A 22,157-nucleotide genomic window follows, 5' to 3' on the forward strand; every position below is an offset into this window, starting at 1 on the left:
GTCCCCGGTAGCTTGTCTCCTTTCTGGTGAAGAATTGGCTTGGTAGTTTAGTCTGCCCTGTTCCCATGATGCACTGGGCCAGGGACAGACTGATTTGCATATAGCCGGGTTCTGAGCTGGGATGGTGCAGTGAGATAAATAACGGTGATGGATCAAGCCCTGATCTTTGGACTGGGTAAGAGTGGTCTGCTTAATTCAGACACTCTGTTCATCACCACCCCCTTTTCTGAATCGTTTTTGGCCACTATAGGTGTGGCAGGGTATACTCAGACATGAGTCCCTTTCTCACTGCACCATCAGGATTCAAGCAAGCCGGGCCGAAGACGGCTGAAATGCCAGAAACCGGTCCCCGGTAGCTTGTCTCCTTTCTGGTGAAGAATTGGCTTGGTAGTTTAGTCTGTCCTGTTCCCATGATGCACTGGGCCAGGGACAGACTGATTTTCATATAGCCGGGTTCTGAGCTGGGATGGTGCAGTGAGATAAATAACGGTGATGGATCAAGCCCTGATCTTTGGACTGGGTAAGAGTGGTCTGCTTAATTCAGACACTCTGTTCATCACCACCCCCTTTTCTGAATCGTTTTTGGCCACTATAGGTGTGGCAGGGTATATTCAGACATGAGTCCCTTTCTCACTGCACCATCAGGATTCAAGCAAGCCGGGCCGAAGACGGCTGAAATGCCAGAAACCGGTCCCTGGTAGCTTGTCTCCTTTCTGGTAAAGAATTGGCTTGGTAGTTTAGTCTGCCCTGTTCCCATGATGCACTGGGCCAGGGACAGACTGATTTGCATATAGCCGGGTTCTGAGCTGGGATGGTGCAGTGAGATAAATAACGGTGATGGATCAAGCCCTGATCTTTGGACTGGGTAAGAGTGGTCTGCTTAATTCAGACACTCTGTTCATCACCACCCCCTTTTCTGAATCCTCCATACTCAACAGCCTCCCTAGTCTCGCATGCCATTGGGAGATCGCCGGGCCTCCGGCTTCTTCCAGGCTGCGGCCAGAGTAAGCTTGGCAGCACCAACACACAGCCATAGTATTTTTTTGTCTGCTCTAGTCTGATGTTCGAGATCTGGGTCCCGAAGGCCCAACAAAATGTGAGCCATCGAGTCCGCAATCGGGTATCCTAGTAGCTCCTTAATATGGGACAGGATCTCCTCCCAGTACGGGCGGATGATCGGGCAGTCCCACCAGATATGGCAGAAGTCTCCCAGGAGGCCGCAGCCCCTCCAGCATCTATCCGAAGAATTCGGGAAGATCGGATGCAATTTGGCTGGGTATAGGTACCAATCCATGAGCGTCTTAAGATACGCCTCCCGGAGTTCCACCGAGTAATTATGCGCAGCGATGTCGTGCCATAGGTGTGACCATTCCACATCTGAAATATCACGCTCAAGGAGCTCCTCCCAAAGACCCATATATCTCGGCCTTGGCGATACAGCGGTAGAGAGAAGGAGGCTATAGAGAAAGGAGATGACACGCTTCATGGTGGACGTCCAGGACAAGAAAGCCTCAAATGGGGATAGAGGTCTCGTGGCCGCGTCCCCGACTGCAAGAGACGTAGCCCAATGGAGTAGCTGGATGTAGTGGAAACGTTCCAAAGCAGGGACCCCAGTTCTCAAAGGTGAGCGGGGTAGAGCCATGGAACAAATGCGTGAGCGCATGGCAGCCCCCATCCCTCCAAGCATCAATGGGGCCCTCCCGTAGGGCAGGTGGGAAAGCTGGGTTGAAATGCAAGGGCATAAAGGGAGACGGGAATGATGTCCACCGATCATCACTAGACACTGTGACACACACTTTCAGGGTAGTGCCAGTGGGAGTACTAATATATGCATTTTTGGGCCTATCCACTTTCGGTTTCCACACTAGATCCCATATCATTCTTCCTGCCACACTCCTGTCCATGTGAAGCCAATGTTTCTCCGAAGTCTGTTGGGACCATTCCACTATAACTCGTAGCCGAGCTGCTTTGTAATACAGGTGCATGTCGGGGAGGCCCACTCCACCCTCTTTCCGCGGTCGGCGGAGAGTAGTGAAGGAAAAGCGTGTCCGACCCCCTTGCCAGACGAAACGAAGCATTAGCATTTTGAGGCGTTGGAAGAAGTCCATCTCTAGTGGAATAGGTAGCGCCTGGAAGAGATACAGGAATTTGGGGAGCAGGGTCATATGTACATCGGCTTCCAGCGGCCGAAGTCGCCCTGAATCGCTGCCAATAACGGGGGAAATTCGCAGAGTACAGCTTCCCAATTGTAGGGGTCAAATGGATCCCCAAATACAAGATGGAGTTGGAGGCCCACACCAGGTTCGTGTGCGGCCGCAGTCGGTCCACCTCCATCGAGGGAAGCGTGAGGTTAAGAATGTAGGACTTATCATAATTAACCCTAAAGCCTGCCACCTCTTCAAGGCGCGACAGGGCGGTCTGGACGTGCGGAAGGGATTGAGCCAGGTCCATGAGGGAAAGGAGGACGTCATCCGCAAATTGGGTAATTTTGTGTTGCTCTGCAGTAAAAGTAATGCCCCGGATCTCCTGGTGCTCCCGTATGGCCAGTGCTAACGGCTCAATACTCAGGGCGAAGAGAAGGGGGGAAAGGGGGCAGACCTGCCTGGTGCCTCGAGAATGCGGGAAAAAAGCCGACAGGTGCCCATTAATCGCTACTCTAGAGCTGGGGCTACTGTAGTTCGCCCTGATCATCAAGAGAAGTTTAGTCGAAAAGCCACACGCCGACAGGGTGTGGAACAAAAATCCCCAATCAACCCGGTCGAAGGCCTTTTCTGCATCAAGGCCCACCACAACCGCTGGGATCTTGAATCTACTAGCTTTCTCTATCAGGTGTATCCCCCTTCTGGTGTTATTGTGAGTCTGACGACCCTTAATGAATCCGGATTGGTCCAGGTGAATAAGGGCCCGCATCAGGTCCTGGAGCCTATTTGCAATGATAGATGAGTATAGCTTGGCGTCAAGATTGAGAAGGGCTATTGGTCGATATGAGGAGCATTTGGATGGGTCTTTTCCTGGTTTGGGGATAACCGAAATTACGGCCTCTGCCATGGTCCCCGACGTTCCCCCGGTGTCGGCCATATCATTAAAGAGGTGCACCAGAAAGTCACCCACTTCAGTGGCAAAGGTCTGGTAAAAATGGGCCATATAGCCATCTGCCCCAGGTGCCTTATGGGGCTTCAAAGCCTTAATGGCTCCCAGGACTTTCTCTCTGGTGAAGGTGGCCGCCAGTAATTTATTCCACTCAGTGGAGACCTGGGGCAATGGGAAGCTGCTCAGGTAGTCTCGTTGTTTCTCGGGGTCTAGGGCATCTCCCGTCTAAAGTGAGGCATAGAAGTCACCGAAGAGGTCAGCCTTGACCTTGTCGCGGTACTGCACAGTCCCGGTTGGGTCTCGGATACCCCCTATGTATTCTTGCACTCTTTGGTCCCTGAGTTGACGAGCTAGGTGTCTCCCCACTTTGTTCCCTTGGGAATAGGAGAGGCGACGCAACTTCAGTAGGGTAAACTCCGCTCTATTATTATAATGGGCCCTAAGTTTCCCCCTGACCGCAGTCAGCGGGCGGAGCGTCAGCCTGGAAGGGTTCAATTTGTGCGCCTGCTCAAGAGCGGAGAGCTCCCTCTCTAACTCTTCACGTTCCTTGCGCCGCAGCTTGTTAAGGTTAGCATTGAGGGCCAGGCATGTGCCCCTCAGGGATGACTTAAAGGCGTCCCACTTGGTGAACACCGACGTATGCTGCACCGGGTTGAGTTCAAAGAACTCACGGATGGCCTTGCGTAGCTCCTTGCATGAAGTCTCGTCCCAGACAAGAGAGGCCGGAAAATACCACTTGCTTTGGCCGTCTCCCCCCATCGACCAGTGGAGGCAAAGAGCGAGCAAGCTGTGGTCGGAAACCGAGAGTGGGAAGATTCTGGCTTCGCGGATGTCCCCTCTAAGGGATTGACTCAAAAAAATGTGGTTTAAGCGGGAATAAGAGTGGTGGACATGTGAGAAAAAGGTGAAGTCCCGAGAGTGCGGGTGAAGGGAACGCCAGCCGTCCATTAGTCCCATACCATTGAATAGTTGCTTTGTCTCAGGGGAGAACAGACCCGCATCAGATCTCTGTTGGTGAGAGCTATCCAGTTCCCTATCCCAAACCAAATTAAAGTCCCCCATCAAAAATAGGTCTCCTTCCACAAAGTCCTCCACTCTCTGCAAGAGATCTTGAATATAACCGTTTTGGCCCACATTCGGGGCATATAGAACCACGAACGTGCATAGCCTGCCACGGAGCAGGCCCTTAACCATGAGCCAGCGACCTTCCCTATCGCTACGCACACCCATGGGCTGGAAGTGGAGGACAGAGCGGAAGAGAAGGGCTACGCCCCTGTGCTTCGTGGGGCAGATGACCTGTAAATAAGGGGAAACTGTTTATTTTTGAGGCGGGCCTCGTCCTTTCTCGCTAGATGGGTCTCCTGGAGGCCCACCACATCTAACTGATGATCATTGATATACTTCCAAACTTTCTGGCGTTTCTGTGGGGAATTCAGTACTTTCACATTCCAAGTTCCTATAGTGATCGGCATTACAGGTTAACGACCCCTTCCCTCTCTTTCAGCAGGCACTCCACAGTTAGTCCAATCGCCCCTACCCAGCCCTGCCCCCACCCTAACTGCAATGGCAAGCAGCAGCTAGAAACAGTACATAGAGCAGGAACAGGATCAATGTACCTCGCCCAGTAGCTCGAGCCCCTCACCACTCCCCTCCCAGGCTCTCTGCCTCCCCACAATCCAGTCCCCCGCCTTCGTCTGGCCCACCCTACCTCTCCACCCCCACCCGCATCAGAGCACCAACATTGCACAGTCATCGAAGCATCATCCTCCTCACAGCAGATCGTCCGCATAGCTGAATTCAGTTCTAGTGGAACATAACGTAGGTGTATAGCACACCAAAATGTGGAAACCAAAACCATCCATACAACCAAGCCACCACCACTGGCCCCCCAGCTCCCTGCCCTCCCCACACCACCAACAGCCCACCCAAGCCGCCACCCCCTCCCACAACCCAAGAGACTTAATAGTAAGCCATCATATCCAAACCAAGCAATGAAGAGTCTCAGTAAGAAACTAACAGAACAAATCGGAGGAACTGACTGTCCCGAATTGTGGACGTCAAAGGGTATCCTCCGAGAACTGGGTGTCGTGGCAACAGTTAGTGATCTCCCAGAACTCCGGACCGGGGTGTCTTCCCAAAAGTACATAAATACCCACGGTACCTGAAGAAGGGAGGGGGGCGTCCCTCCGGCGCCAGCCGTTCTTTACCTCCGGGTTCAGGCTGCTCCAGAGCTATCACCCGTAGGTGACACCGTCACAGTTGCGACAGAGGCAACAGCTGCACCTCTTTCCTGCAGGCTGACTGATGGATCAGGTCTTCCCGAAGCCGTAGCCCGACCCACTCTTTGCCAGGAAGGTGAGCGCCGTCTTCGTCTCGCTGGAGAACCCCCCCCAGTCGGGGAAGGAGCGGCATCATTCAGGCCCAGGAGGTCCTTGGCATCCTTCAGAGATCTGACCTGGACCAGCTTATTCTGCCATCTAAAGACTAGGCGGAAGTGGTGGACCCAGGAGTTTGGTCTCGCAAGAAGGCCGTCACAGGCTGAAATTCACGTCGTTTTTGAAGCGTTGAGGCCGCCAGGTCTTGAAACAGCTGGGGACGGTGGTCCCGAAATTGCAGTGAGGAGATCCCACGGGCCTTCCAGAGAATACGTTCCTTCAGCTGGAAGTCGTGAATGCAGACCAGGATGTCAGGTGGCGGGGCCCCCGCCCCCCTCGGCAAGCCAACTCTATGGACCCTGTCCATGCGGATTTCATGGAGGTCCTCCTTTCCCAGGATCTGCAGGTAGAGAGCCTCTACATATTCCCGCAGGTCTCCAGCTTCTCCATCCCAAGGTACGGCTCGAATGCGGATGTTATTCCGGTGGGACCTGTTCTCCAAGTCTTCTGCGTGGGCCGGGAGGTCCAGATTCTGCTCTGTGAGCCGGACTACGTCCTGCTGGAGCTGGTGTACATCACCAGCCAGGCCCAAATCATGCTCTTCCAAAGTGGCCACCCGTTCTCCAATGCCATCCACATCTCTCCTCACCTCTCGGAGATCCGAAGCCAGCTGAGTGCGGAGCTCGGAGAGGTCTTCTTTTATGGCATAGAATAGTTCCAGAATGAAGGCTTTAGTAGCAGGCGCCTCATCATCTTTCCCTCCGGGTGAGGCGCTGGGACCTGGCGGCGACGCCTGCTGACTTCCCCTCGGAGGGGCATCTTTGCCAGGTTTGTCTTTACAGGCTTTGTTGGACATTGCTCAGTCCTTGTCGTACCCACTCTTGCTATATAGAACGTCTGATCAGCTCCACCGTCAGGTTAGGCCTCTTCACCCCCAAGAACGCCAGTTGCCAGGCTTTCAAAGTTGCAGGAAGCAGCCGCGGTCCAATTAGGAGAATGTCCGCACAAGCGCAGGAGGATAGTGCAGGACCCCCAGGCAACCAGCGGTCACCAAGCCTCCACTCCGCTCGCGGAGGCCCCCCCCCCCCACCGGGGGGAACTCTCTCGGCGACAGTCGCCGCAGGCGCGACCAGTCCTCCTCCGGTTCCGGCAAATTCCGGGGAGCCCCACTAGGCCACAAGGCTTGACCACATGTGCTTAAATACCCCAGCCTACAGCTCTACTTGTCCTCAAGGCTGCACCTCTGCTTCGCCAGACCGTACCTTCTCCGGTCGTAGTAGTCCAGTGCACTCCGAGCTATGCCATGTGGCGGTCCACCGTCTCAGGAACCACCGTAGGGCTGGGAGAGCACACCAGGCGGGCAGGGGGGAAGAAGCGCCCCTCGCTCACAGGCCCAGCTCCAAATCAGGCTTCACACGCTGGGCCCAACGCTGATCCGCGGCTTGCACCAGTGGGTCCCTCCAGGTCACATGCCAGGCCGACTGATCGTCTGCTCACTGTACTCGGTTCTTGACGAAGTACATATGGGGAGCTGTGAGAGACCAGTCACCAGCTCCTACGAGGAGGCCCCAAAGCGGTGTGCACTGGGCTGGGTCTCGAAGTCCGGCGCACTAGGCCTCACATCCTCTGCCTCAGGTGGCGCCCACGGCCGTTCTCCATGCCTCAGAGACCGGTGTTGACTGCCCGCCAGCTGCATACCGCAGAATCGGAGGGCCAAGGCACCATGCAACGGCCGAGAGCCTCCGCGGCCGCTGGGCCCCTCGGGCCGACGCAGCTCCCAGGGCCGGGGGTATGTTCAGCGTGGGCTGCACCTGTAATGGCGATCATGCTAGCTCCGTGCCCCTGTCCGCTCCACAGGCCGCTCCGGAAAACTCGGTCTCTCCTGGCCCCCGGCCTCGCTGGAAGCGCCAAATTGGCGGGTACTGCTGCAGAAGGGTTTCCGGGCAAGATACACGGGCGGATGGAAACCCCGGGAGGTAGCTAAGCAAGGCTGCAGGTATCGTGGCGCCGGAGGGACTCGGGAACCAGTCCTACTCCGTCTCCATCTTGGCCACACCCCCCCGCTTGTTTTTTTTATTTATGTGCAGCGCACCCGCTCTTATATTTTTATTAGGAATGGCGGACACTTCATATTTACAAAATCGGCGGATCACCCAACTTGCAGCTTTTCATTGACATAATTTGTATTTTTTTGGCAGTGCAGTCCACTTTTACTATAGCGGGCGCACTCCATTCGTTGTTTCTGTTCTTTGGCAGTGCGGCTGGGCAAACTCAGTTCGGCATTCTGTAATCCCTACCAGCACCACTCCAGCGGAAGGCGCGGGTCGACAAACTCTAGTCTTTCAATATTTTATTTTTACATAAAGCATAAACTATTTAAAAACTAGAGTTTGGCGAACCGCGCCTTTCTTTTTTTTTGGCGCTGCCCCAAACTCTGTTCATTTGCCTCGCAACATCCCAATTATCTCTGGAGCGCATTGCAGCCTGTTGTCTGTGTCTCCTTTGCTCCTGCCCACCTTTCGTTGTCTATGTTGCCCACCTCCCTCCTCCTCTCTCTTTTGTGGTAAGGCAGTATGTGATCGGGTGTCAACTTAGAAAGATTGGCTTATTTTTCAAAGCACTCATGCCGTGTTTCACTTTAATGTCGGACACGCTGCTTTCTAAAGAAAGGGGCACGACCTTCATAAATGTGAAAGCGCCGCATGGGCGCTAGTAATTTGCAATGCAATAGATCGCGCATTTGCAAGAGTTTAAGCAATTGCATTGCCAATAGCTCAAACTCTCATAAACGTGAGACCTATTGGATTGCAAATGCATGTTCCCAGAGGAAGTGTGGAAACTCCCAGCTTTTAGATGGATTTGGGAGATGAAGTGGCAGAGAGGGACTAACTGGGGAAACATACAAAGAGGAGTATTGTAAGAAATTGGATTGTTATTTGGTGTGGTTGCCCACCCACCTGAAGAAATAATAACAACCCATATCAGGGTGAACCCTCACAATTACTACATTAACTTGAACTCAACGCCCAAGTAGCTGTGGGACAGAGCAGGCAGACAGACTTAATATACAGCAATATGTAAAATATTTATGGTGCACCAAAACAATAAATATCTCAAACTGAATTAGAAAAATAATTACAATTTAATAAACAAAATTAAGAAAATCCAAAAAGGAGAACCGGAGGTATGAATGTTTAAAAAGTGTTAAATAGGAAAGCGCCAATGATAAGGCTGCGGTAGACTGGGACCTTGGTGCAATTTAAGGCTGACTGTGCTGGAGCACAGGTCATATACACCAAACTGGTTCATCCTGGTCAATGATTTTACCTTCTGGCTTTAGATCTTTAAGTCCCAATCAACCATAGAAATACACTTCTAATGCAAGCTAGGTGTTGTAATAAAGACTCTTGAAGCGATAGCAAGAAGAAGCAGTCTTTATTTCTGTCACCCACTCTCCTGACTGCCTGGAGTATCCCAACATTCCAAAGCTGCCTCCAGTGGAACACACCAACAGGTAAGGGTACAAGGGGGGCGGCGGGATGTACCACTATGCATACTTAACAGATAACAGAATACAACACTAGGACCTCAGGGGGGCACTTAGAGAGAATCATAGGATGTCAGACGGAGGTCAAAGCAGGGTCCATCCAGGTCCAGTTGCACTAGTCAGCTGAGAAGTTGCACAGAAATGCCAATTGTAGTTTGTATCTCTGTGGCCTGAACAGAAGGATAGCCCTGTGACCCCTGGAGTTCAATTCTTTATCCTGGATGTAAGAGAGAGCAGGCCCAGTCCTTCAGGTCTCCTTTCCGGATTCAGACAGCATGTCCAGTATTCTTCCTCAGGTCAAGTAATGTACTGAAGAGAGTGCCTGGAAATGCCTGGTATGGGCTAGGGGGTGGGAATTACTCCCGGGCATGTCCTAACCAATGAGATAAAAGTTCTCGGGCCTGCCTACCCACTAGGGGCATTTTCAAGATGGTGGAAGTCTTCAGCCACACTAAACTTGGGATCTGCATATTCTGCCAGGATCAGAGGAGTCATCTCTGCCCATTCGGGTCAGTTTGTTGTTTTCAGTGAAAATTGAGCTTGTATAGATCATGGAGTATATTATGCAGTTGCTTAAATGTATGTTTTTAAAAACACTAATATTATGTTCACACATAAAAGGAACAAAAATAGAGTTGTCAGTGACATTTATTAAAAATAATGAAAAGAGATGTATGTACTAGCCTCCTGTCATGCATGCTGTACACATAAAAGAGCCTGCTGCACATATTGGCTATGGTAAAATGCAGTCTGAGCACTTCTTGATATATGCAATCCACTTTTATCAATATTTAAGTTTAGTTTGCTAATTATGTGTCACTGCTACTAAGTATGCAGATACCTGGCTGATTTCTAATTCTGTTTTTACCTTATCTGGCAGAGACCATTTAAAAACTGGAAATGCCTAGACCATTACCTTGGTAAGACAGCATCAAATATGTCACACAAATAATTGTAGGTGATAGTCAGAACCTCGGCCTTCCATATAGTGGACTGCGGTCTACCATCAGACATCCTAGGGCAATAGTAGTGAGTGCTTCTGACCATCTCACTGGCTTCCTTCCTTCTTAGAGAGAAATTCTCAGTTAACTTTTGGTTCATCTGTGACTTGCCGGGTTCCAAAGGCGTCAGCCTTTTAGCCACCTTTAATACTTTCATAAGGCCTCTCGTAGAATTTATAAGAGTTGATGGACTCAACTTCAATTCATATGCCGATGGCTCATAAATCGATTTCTGTGTAAATGGGCAAGGGACAAGTTTTCTGGCATTGATTCAGCTTCTTCAAGATTGCTGGATGTTTAGGAAAAAGAATCTTGAAATTGAATGTGGATACAAATAAGGATTAATATCAAGTATATTTTGACCTACTGCAACCACTGAGTCAACTAGTAGTCTCCTACCAACTTTATGGATAAGGTCTAAAACCTTGGATTTGTTTTGTACTTAGATTCTCAGCAATAAAATAATGTTTTCAGAGGTAGGTGGCTTATGCTTGGTGAGCGTTTTTAGATACAAGGGGAACCCAAAGGATAGCTAAGAACCATGGGTATAACTACGTTATAGGGAACAGAGGTTCCTAGCTTACTCAAAGTAATCACAATGTAGTATAGGACACAATGGAAAACTATACTCTATGATTTCCTTACCCAGCCGGGCAGGGAATTTATTTAAATCAAGCAATGTCAAATGCACGTTACAATATTATCACAATTATAGTATGACACAAGCCTGTGCCGTACCGAAAAAGGAAAAAAGAATGAGAAAAGAGTGAAAGGGGTGTTTTTTCAGGCAAAAAGAAGCAGAACTCCATCAATGGGGAGTTCGGGCGCTAAAAAGTGAAAAACGGGTCAATGCGCGTCATGAAGACACACCACATAACCGGAGGTTTTCAAGAGCTTACTTACCGGGTCGATGATACGACTCGCGTCTCAGCTGGATCCTCGATCGGAAAACCAGTGACCTCCCCCCCCCCCCTTTTTTAACCTTTTCCATCAGTAGATAGGTTTGGCGACCACAAGGTTTATTCACTTAATTTCACCTTGAAGCCCACCTTTGCACCCTATCACTGGTTAAGCCATTCACCACCAGTACACAGTCCATACAGTAGCGTACCACGCATGTCACTGCGATTTCGAATATTGTCATAGCAGTACTTGTTGTGTTGCACTTAGCACGCTCACCCCTCACAAATCACACAAATGCGATTCCGGATGTGCTACGAAGACTATAAACATGTGAGAAATACTCCAAGGTGCATTCTTAAAACTTGTATATTTTCTTTGTTTCTCCTAACAGGCTTTTGTTTTCAGGCATAATTATTTCTAAGTCCTGATGATGATCTCTTTTTATTGAGCAATAGGGATCGAAACGTCGACACCTATGAGTAGATATGCATTTATGTGATTAGTAATAAGAATGTATATGTTCTACTCCAGGCGATACTGATAGCACTGTCTAATATTCCCTACAGTACCCTGTTCTGCTTCTTTTTGCCTGAAAAAACACCCCTTTCACTCTTTTCTCATTCTTTTTTCCTTTTTCGGTACGGCACAGGCTTGTGTCATACTATAATTGTGATAATATTGTAACGTGCATTTGACATTGCTTGATTTAAATACATTCCCTGCCCGGCTGGGTAAGGAAATCATAGAGTATAGTTTTCCATTGTGTCCTATACTACATTGTGATTACTTTGAGTAAGCTAGGAACCTCTGTTCCCTATAACGTTATGCTTGGTGAGCAACACAGAGGTTTTACCTTCTTGTCATGCAACATGTGTAAGGCAGTGGTATGAGTATTGCTAAACTCAAAACTACGCCAAAGGAAATGTTTGTGCTGGTTTACCGCCTTTTGTGGTCTTGATACTGTGGCTGTTTGGTTGATTTTCACTCTGAAGACATTTAATCATATTTCTGATCATGAAAGATCATGACAGTGACTTTGTGTATTAGAGTGAATTCTAATTAAACACTTACATGGGTTGGGGCTTGTTTATCTCCCTAACACACTCAGTTACTAGCAACCTGACAAGATGACCTGAAGAATGAATGTTCTTGGTCCTCAAGAGGTTCTCAGGTCTCAAAATTTGCTCTCCCAGATAATCTGACCAGAATAACTATTATTGGCTTTGGCGGATCTATGAAAAGATTGCTGTTCTTTTGATTGTTTGAATATTGTTGCTTTCTCATGTTTTTATCTCCTACTCTGTTTTCTTTCCCCTTCCTTTGCGGGTAGATATTGTGCAGTGTGTGATACAATAAAAAATAAAATGCTCAAGTTCATGTGCTTCATTCTCTAACATCATTTAATTAAATGTAAAAACACCATTTCTTTTCATAGGCTCAACAAAAAGACTTCACGAAGAATATTTGGACAACAAAGCAAGAATTATTCCTAGAAGAACTTTCCTAAGAAAAAGCAAAGTGACAACAATTGGCAAAACACAGCTTCCCAAATTGGCAGAAGACGAAGAAAGTCAGGAGGTAACTAAATGTGAATGCATGATGTACTTGCAAGAAAAATAAGACAACTGTAAAATATGATCTGCTCTGAACAGTAGATAAAGGTTACAAAGTATAGGTCTCATCTCTAAATTATCTGCAAGCCCATAAGCTTATGAAGACAGCGCTTAATGTAGCCACAGGGTCATGATATTAGACAGAGATGTAATTCTGTGTTGTCTAGTGAAATTGTCCGTGCGTTGTGTTCTGGTTCATACAAACAATGCCAACTTTGGATGGTTTATTGTAAATGGTAAATCAAGCATAGCCATAAAAAATTATAAATTAAAATGATCTTTGCTATTAAATTATTCCAGTACTCCCTGATTATCTTGGACAAACATTTAAGTAAATGTTCACTACCGTAATAATACTTGGGTTAATTGTCAAGTTGGAGGTAATGTGCCCTCTGTTTTTCTTAAACCAGTGCATCATTCAATCAATCAGTCATTTGTTAAGCGCACTACATACCTGTGAGGGGCTCAAGGCACTTGGGGGGGTGCTACAGATCGAACAGCCAGGTCTTAAGTGTCCTCCTGAAGGTCAGCAGGTATTGGGTCTGACGTAGGCTCAGTGGGAGGGTGTTCCATATCTTGGCGGCAAGGTGGGAGAAGGATTTCCCGCCGGTGGTTGCTCTTCGGACGCGGGGGGCAGTGGCGAGTGAGAAGTCGGCAGAGCGTAGCTGGCTGTTGGGGATGTAGAAGGAAAGTCGTCTGTTGAAGTAGGCTGGGCCGGTCTTGTGGAGTGCCTTGTGTGCATGGATGAGGAGCTTGAAGGATATCCTCTTGTTGACGGGGAGCCAGTGCAGGTTTCTCAGGTGGGGGGTGATGTGGCTGTGGCGTGCTATGTCGAGGATCAGTCGTGCCAAGGCGTTTTGGATGTGTTGTAGTCGTTTGATGAGCTTGTTCGGGGCTCCTGCCTAGAAGGGAACTTTTGCCGATCTTTGCTGGGACTGACCTGTTGCCTGTAGACTTTGTGCCCTTGTTGCCCAGTCACCGGGGTCGCCTTCCCGCCGCCTCGCTGCTTCTCACCATCATTGCAGCGCGGCCGCCGAGTGGAGAGCGGGTTGGGGACTACAAATCCCATCTGCCCATGCGCCCCGCGCCTCAGCAAACCGCGCCAGGAGGCGCATAAAAACATCGTAAGCCCCTGCTGAGCGGGGAACTTTTGCCGATCTTTGCTGGGACTGGCCTGTTGCCTGTAGACTTTGTGCCCTTGTTTCCCAGTCACCGGGGTCGCCTTCCCGCCTCCCGCCGCCTCTCACCATCAATGCAGTGCGGCCGCCGAGTGGAGAGTGGGCTGGGGACTACAAATCCCATCTGCCCATGCGGCCCGCGCCTCAGCAAACCGCGCCAGGAGGTGCATAAAAACATCGTAAGCCCCTGCTGAGCGGGGAACTTTTGCCGATCTTTGCTGGGACTGACCTGTTGCCTGTAGACTTTGTTTCCTTTTTGCCCAGTTAATGGGGTCGCCTTCCCGCCTCCCGCCGCCTCGCTGCTTCTCACCATCATTGCAGCGCGGCCGCCGAGTGGAGAGCGGGCTGGGGACTACAAATCCCATCTGCCCATGCGGTCCGCTCCTCAGCAAACCGCGCCAGGAGGCGCATAAAAACATCGTAAGCCCAGCCTCGCGGGACGCCGGGCGAAGCCCGAGCAAAGGGCGAGCCCTCTGTGGCCCTCAGAGGCCTGAGGAGACTGGACTGGGCCACTCCCCCCCCCCCCCCCCCCCCGACTTGTAATCTTCGCTCAGGACTATTTGTATCATTTGGGCTACATTACAGTAAGCAGTCATTTCTTCTTCTATCTACTAAGCAGCCTTCTGGGAAATTTAGCCTGTGTATTCATTTGATGAACTTTACCAGTAAGGTTTAGTGTAGTCTAATCGGTTTCCAATAATCCTTAGTACCCATTATGACTTCACATCTTCCAAAGGGAAAATCCTAATTGGTAGGAGGGGTAAATAGAGGACCTCTAGATGATTAGGTTATTAGGGCCACCTCAGGAATTGAAAGGGAAATCGCTCTTGCTGAGCGACGTCGCTCTATTGAGCTCATTAAAAACAAGCGCTCATCTTTAGGCCCGATACAGCTAGCAACTTCACCACACACTAGGAATCGCACTGAAAGAGAGGGGCTTGATGTATCTAGCAATGACAGTATTCCACTACTTCTAAAGATGTAATTTCTCCACTCACTACAAATAGTGAACTATAAATGTAATGTAATGTAATTTTACTTATATAGCGCACAAATCACCCGAAGGTCTCAGGGCGCTTGCTTAGGGAACCCGTCCTGGTATTCCCCTGTGAGATACCCCCGGCAGGGTATCCACAAGGTGAAAGCCAGGCATCCCGCCGCGAGGGGCCGTAGTGGAGATTAAGCAAGCTATTGCCCAGAGTCGCAGAGTGTTACCCCGTGAGTTGAGTAGGCACCGGCGCGAGAATTAACGAGTCCGTGGAATTTTGAGCCCGAGACCCTGCCGCGTCGGGAATCGAACCCTGGTCCACAGCCGCTCTCAGCCTCCGGGTCTGCCGCCTCTAACCACTGAGCCACACTTCTCCACTGAATTTAAATGTTTCTGCTTCCTTTTCTAACTCAATACAAGAAGAAGAAGTTCTAGTAGATGCACCTTTACCAATAGTGGAGACTGTTCAAAGAAAAAATATTAAAAACACTAAATGTTCTCGAGCTCAAGGCCCACCCCCAAAAAAAAGGAGAAAGAGGAGGAGTGGACCACACAGGAGTAAGACTACCCAGATTGATTCTGGCACTTTAAAAAGCCCTCAACTGAATGTACCTCCGCTACCTGTTATAGTTACCCCACCACATCACCCAATGAAAGAAACACCTAGTAATGATTTAATGGGAAGTATCGAACATTTACTCAGATCCCTTATATTACCATTAATAGAGAGACTGAAAAAATAGCATCTCAGTTGGGGATTTTGGAACAAGCGATTGAGGTAAATAAAGGCTTAATAAAGGACCTTCAAAAGCCTACACTAGTACCCCAACCCTAGTATCATCCCCAAAATCCGTAGTTCAAAAGGAAGTAAAAAGTAATAACAAAATTCATCAAAAAACCCTGAAACCCCTGCCTCCTAAAAAATTAACTCAAAATGTTAAAAACAGGGATAAAGAGGCCCAGCCAGGAGGGAAATCTACCCTCCCACGAAATATTCAAAACCTGAAAGGCAATGAAAATCCTGTTAGGGTAATGCAATCCAAGAGGCATAAAGTAGAATTGCCACCCGAAGCAGTTCCGCTTGTTGTAGTTCTTACGGGAGTCCCACCACTAGAAGAAGGTAAGAGAGAAGATCATTATCAGCTAAACAAGCATTGGAAATGCAATAGGTCTCGCATTAGAAAAGGTGGAGCTATTGGTCTTGTAAATGACAAATATTTTATTTATGTGTTGGTTTTTAACATAGCTAAATGGATAGCTTTGTCACTTACAATGCCAATAGTTATAACGTTCGCGAATATGACACTTATAGCATTTGGAATGCAACATGTTTTGTTTTTACGTGACTTAGATGGCAGCTCTGGTCGTTAGGCCACATCTCTAGAGAGCACGAGAGTGCAGCAGGGGAGAGAAGCACAGAGAGGGAGGAGAGAGTGCAGCAAGGAAGAGAAGCACGGAGAGGGAGCCCAAGAGTGAAGCAAGGGTGAGATGCACGGACAGGGAGCCTGAGAGTGCAGCAGGGGACAGAAGCATGGAGAGGGAGACAGAGTGTATCAGGGGCGAGAAGTACGGACAGGGAGCCCAAGAGCGAAGCAAGAGAGAGAAGCAGGAGAGGGAGTCTGAGATTATAGAAAGGGAGAGAGTTGAGTATAGAAAGGGAGAAGATGAGTTTGGGAGAGAGGCATGAGAGGTGGAAGGCAGAGCAATGGAGATAGACCTGGGAAAGGAGTAACCATGGGGGAGATGAAGATGAGAACAACAGGGAAAAACTAGTGGTGTTGACTAATGCCAAAATGGTATAAATGATGCTGTGTTAGTGCTCATTGACAATCGTGTGTACCTTGAGGAGAGATGGGAGAGGGGAGGGTAGAGAAGGGAGAGTGAGGAAAGAGGGGAGAGTGTGGAGAGAGAGGGTAGAGGAGAGAGAAGGAAGAGTGTGGAGAGAGATGGGAGATGGTAGAGGGGAGGGGGGAGTGAGGAGAGAGGGGAGAGAGAGAGGAGAGAGAGGAGACAGGAGAGGGGAGAGTTGGGAGAGTGGTGAGAGGGTGGAGAGTGGTGAGAGGGAGGAGAGTGGTGAGAGGGAGGGTAGAGTGGGGCTAGAGGGGGAGGGGAAAGTGATGGGAGAGTGAGGAGTGAGGGGAAAAAGAGAAGGGAGGGGAGAGTGATGGTGAGAGGGGAGAGTGGTGAGAGTGCATACTGGTGAGGTGGGATGAGAGAAGATAGTTGTTATAGGGGAGAGTGGAGAGGGGAGAGTGGTGAGAGGGTAGAGGGGTGAGAGGGCAGAGTGCTGAGAGGGCAGAGTGGTGAGGAGAGGGGAGAGTGGTGAGGAGAGGGGAGAGTGGTGAGGAGAGGGGAGAGTGGTGGTGAGAGGGGAGAGTGCACTCTGGTGAAAGCCATGCTACCTAACCGTGAAAGTGGCTTTTTCACTATTAAACTGGGCCCCAGTAATGTTATTAATGGTATGCTGATGTATCGCCCACCTGGAAGCTTTGGGCAGTTTGGAGACCAGCTTCTGGACTTAATCACTCAACCGGCACTCCGTTATAAAATAAATCATCATTCTGGGTGACTTAAACCTCCATTTTGATGATATTGAGTGTGGGGAGGCACAGACGGTGGCTGCAGCACTGAAAGCTTTGGGGCTCAAGTTACAATCCAATGCCCCCTCACACCAATTGGGCCATCTCTAGATCCTATCTTTGCCAACTGGGGGGGCATTTCAGTCTCCTCTCCAGTTAGAACGATTTGGTCAGATCACTTCATCATTCCATTTTCCATAGAGTATCTGTCTCCAGAAAAGAAACTTAGTAAACTTTCTCCTCTTAAACGCAGAGACTGAAATTTTTTTAAATTAGAGACATTTAAACGTGCCCTATCTGAAAATCCCCCCTCCCCCCCCCAACGAGTCCCTTTAGGAGGCATGGAACAGTTATGAAAAATGGATGTCCAATGCGCTGGACGTGGTGGCTCCCTGGACAGTCAAACCTCCCGCAAGGCAATCTAAAACTGCCCCTTGGTTCTCGGAAAAACTTAAGCTAGCTAAGGCTATATGCAAAAAATTAGAACGCAACTGGAGGAAAGACTATAACCCTGAGTCTAAAACAATTCTCAAGGAGGAACTAAAAAAATATCAGAAATTAGTTAGAACTGAAAAAGGCATCCATCTTAAAAGTAGAATTGATCTAGCTGACAATCCAACCAGAGAACTCTTTACCATCTACAGAGAACTTACAGTCCCGTCCAGACTTGAAGCCCAAGATACTTACTCCAAGGAGATGTGTGATTCTATAGCTGATTTTTTTGTTGGTAAAATCGACAAAATCCATGCCACCTTTACAGATGACGATGACCTCTCGAATAAACATGTAGTAGTCAAAGATACCTCTATGGAGAAATCCTGTCTTACATGTTTTACACCACCTGAGAGACAGGAACTATTAAGCATTATTAATAGCATACAATCTGGCTCGCCTTGTGACGTTTGTCCACCTGCACGCTGCAAAGGAATCATGGAGAGCATGATCATTAATCAGATTAGTCACATTGTATCGCTGTCTTTCCAAGAGTGTCAGGTGTTTGACACGTGGAAAACAGCTCAGGTCATTCCTCTAAAGAAGAAATCCAATATCCACATTTCACAATTTCAAAATCTTCGCCCTATTTCCCTTCTTCCTTTTTGTGCGAAGGTTGTGGAAAAGGTGGTCAACAGGCAGCTGATGAGACATTTGGAGGAGCATTCTCTCCTTCACCCCACTCAATCGGGTTTTGGAGCTGGCCACTCCACTGAGTCAGCCTTACTCTATTCCACTGAATGTCTGAGACAAATAGTGGATGAAGGAGAGACAGCAGCGTTGGTGTTATTAGATCTCAGTGCAGCTTTTGACACCGTGCTGCACACAACGCTGCTGTCTCGGCTCTCTGATATGGGAGTGGCGGGACAGGCTCTGGCCTGGATAAAGTCTTTTTTGGCCGATAGGAGCTTTCAGATGCACTGTCCACCCTTCAAGTCCTCCCTTAGAAAGGCAAGCCACGGGGTTCCCCAGGGCTCGAGTTTGAGCCCCACCTTGTTTAATATCTATATGGAACCCCTGGCTCGCCTAGTGGAAGTATTTGGGGTGGGCATTGTAAGCTATGCTGACGACACCCAACTGATGTTCAAGCTTACGCCCGACCACAGAGAAGATGCCACTAATTTTTCCAATTGTCTGCTATCAGTGGCATCTTGGATGAACAGCAACTGTCTGCGCCTTAATGGCGCTAAAACGGAATTGCTGGTGGTAGGGAAATCAGTTTCTGCATGGTCACACATGTGGTGGCCTGCGGAACTGGGTAGCCCACCTCGTCCTGTGGATTCGGTACGTAATTTGGGCATAATGCTGGACTCAGATCTTTCTTACAAATTTCATGTCAGCAAAGTGACAGCCAGGTGCTTCAGCATTCTGAAAGTCTTGCGTAAGGTTTTAGATGTTCTTCCTATTGATGCCAGAAAGACTATTGTCCACGCTTTGGTGACCCCCATCTCGATTATGGGAATGCTCTGCTTCTAAGCTTGAGTAAAAAAAAGGCCTTCACCAACTGCACTGCGTGCAGAACACTGCTGCTCGCCTTGTGCTCAGACTCCCTCGCAGAGCATCTGGGAAGAACACTCTGGCTAAACTCCACTGGCTCCCTGTCAAGGAGCGAATTAAATATAAAGCCCTTTGCTTTGCGCATCGAATTGCCCAGGGCAAAGGCCCAGACTACTTAAAAAATCTTCTCACCATGCATCGTCCCATCGAAACCTGAGATCGTCCGGTGCAATGTTGTTTAAACTCCCTAGAATCACCAGAGCTAGGATGGGAGGTTGCTCATTTAGATAACTGGCCTCCAGGTGTTGGAATGAACTTCCGCTCGACCTTCGAATGGAGCCTTCTGAGACCAGATTCCGTGTAAAACTCAAGACACTCATTTTTCCTTCTGTGTAACCTTTTGCTAGTTTCCCCTCTTTGGCCATCTCCTCTTCTGCCTCTGGCGATTTAGCAGTATTTTGCGCGGGGACACACTGTTTTCTGTGTAGCCAGGCGCTTTAAAAATGGTTTTATTATTATTATTATTATTATTATTATTATTATTATTATTAGTGGTGGTGAGAGGGGAGAGTGGTGGGGAGAGGGGAGAGTGGTGTTGAGAGGGGAGAGTGGTGGTGAAGGGGGAGAGTGGTGAGAGGGGAGGAGAGAGTCTGGCCTGGAGAGAGTGAGGAGAGGGGTGAGTGAGGAGAGGGGAGAGAGGCGAGAGAGGGGTGAGTGAGGAGAGAGAGAGGGATTGGAGAGGGAGTGTAGTGGTGAGTGGTGAGAGGGGAGATGGGGAGAGGGGTGCGTGAGGAGAGGGGTGAGTGAGGAGAGGGAAGAGAGGAGTGAGTGAGGAGAGAGTGGGATTTGAGAGAGGGAGGGGAGAGTGGTGAGAGGGCAGAGGCGAGGGGAGAAAGGGGAGAGAATGAGGGGTGAGTGAGAAGAGAGGGGGGAGGGGAGGTTGAGGAGAGAGGGAAGATGGGAGGGAGGAGAGTTCTTTTTCACTTTTCAAAAAGCCTTTTAAAAAAAATCTCTCAACCTTTTTTTATTTGCACCTTTCTAACCAGTCCTTGGTTCGAGGGCAGCTAAGGTATGCACTTCCTGGAGACAAGCATATGATTTATGAGGTATTTGTGCTTGACTTGATAGCCATGTTATTGCGTCTTTTATCAGTTGCTGGAAACTTCCCTGTTATGGAGCCCCCATGTTTGTCCGGCATGAAAGTGAGTTTTACCATCTTCCCAGACCCTTGCCAAAGCCTTCCCGGTTTAGGCTCCACATAGGCAGCGTTGAATTTTCTTTGTGCCTGCATATTTAATGCCCGTGCAACAAACAAGAAACTTTAAAAAGCAAGTGGGAAGGGGAGCTGCGGTGCGCCGCGAGGCAGTTGGTTTCCCGGAAGAGACACAGCTAGGAGGGTGAAGGGCACAAACCCACTCCTGCACTGGCGAGAGCTGTGAGAAAATGCGCGGCTGCCATTTGAAAAGATAAAACACAGCAGGCGCCCGGTTGATGAAAGGAAACATGCTTTCTGCTGCGGAGGGCAGGTGAGAATGGGTGGGTGAAAAAAGAAAACAAGCATTTGCAATGCAATAGGTCTCGCATTAGGAAAGTTTGAGCTATTGGCATTGTAAATGACAAATATTGTATTTATGTGTTGGTTTTGAAAATAGCGAAATTAATAGCTTTCAGCTAGATTCATCATAGTGCCGTTTTGCGAGTCCTTAATAGAGATTATTAAGGAATCGCTATTAAGGACTTGCAAAACGGGATTCATGTAGGAATCGCTAAATAAATTGTGATTCCTACACATTCCTTATTTGCGATTAGCAAATTGCTAATCGCAAATAAGGATGCGATTTCAAAAGTGCCAGGGGTGTCCAAAGGACACCCTGTAGCACCCTTGAAATGTAATCTACATTGGTGTTGCGCACACACATGTCCAAAGGACATGTGTGTGTGTAACATGCAACTTAGAACAATGCATTTAAATGCATTTTTCTAAGTTTTTGCTATTTACCACGAGGTTTAACCTCGCGGTAAATAGCGGCCCAAAATAGAGATTTCGCAATTTTTAAATGCTTCTTGAATTTCATTTAAGGAATCTCTAATTGAGATTCCTCAAATGCAATTATTTGCAAATATGCGATTTCTAAAAATGCGATTTTTGCATTTGGAAGGATGAATCCCAAATGCAAAAATAGCGCTCGCAAAGGGCCAGATTCTCAGAATCTGGCCCTTTGCGAGCTGTTTTCGGCTTGATGAATCTGGCCGTTTGTCATTTACAATGCCAATAGTTTTAACTTTAGCAAATGTGACACCTATAGCATTTGTAATGCCATATGTGTTGAATTTACTTGACTTAGATGTACTGATATTACAAATAACAATGGCTTTTAATTTTTTTAAATAATTAATACTTAAATAAAAGTTATTGTAATTTATAATGGCAATAGCTTTAACTTTTGTACATAACTTTTGTGAAAATTTTGTTTGGTGTATTTTATTGTGACGAAAATCCAAGAACAGAAGTGAAATATTAACATCTTTTTGTGACATTTGTAATAAAGCTTGAAACATTGAGAGAACATATTTGAACCAGTTGTTGTTGAATGGTTGCACAGATTGATGCTGTGGTGGCGCTGAGTGATGTTGTGGTGGCAACGAGTGATGCTTTGGTGTTCAGTGATGCTGTGGTAGAGCATAGTGATGTTATGGTGCCCCTGAGTGATGTTATGGTGCCCCTGAGTGATGTTGTGGTGCCCCTGATTGATTCTCTGGTGGTGCTGAGTGATGCTGTGGTGATGCCATAGATAGATAGAGTGAGTGCGAAAGATAGATAGAGTGAGGACGATAGATAGATAGATAGATAGATAGATAGATAGATAGATAGATAGATAGAGTGAGTGAGGACG

At 48.3% G+C, this 22,157-nt stretch overlaps 1 protein-coding gene across 5 annotated transcripts in view; it reads left to right on the top strand.

Annotated features, from left to right (window-relative positions):
- MIER1 (MIER1 transcriptional regulator) overlaps window positions 1–22,157 on the top strand; it is a 396,268-nt gene that overhangs the window by 102,602 nt on the left and 271,509 nt on the right. For all 5 annotated transcript variants that reach the window (XM_086953817.1, XM_086953835.1, XM_086953836.1 and 2 more), the window contains exon 4: window positions 12,352–12,494. In XM_086953817.1, coding sequence (XP_086809943.1) covers window positions 12,352–12,494 — 143 coding nt within the window. The remainder of the gene's footprint in view (window positions 1–12,351; window positions 12,495–22,157) is intronic.

The sequence above is a fragment of the Lissotriton vulgaris genome, chromosome 1_1 (genome assembly GCF_964263255.1).
Source record: "Lissotriton vulgaris chromosome 1_1, aLisVul1.2, whole genome shotgun sequence".
Classification (NCBI taxonomy): domain Eukaryota; kingdom Metazoa; phylum Chordata; class Amphibia; order Caudata; family Salamandridae; genus Lissotriton; species Lissotriton vulgaris.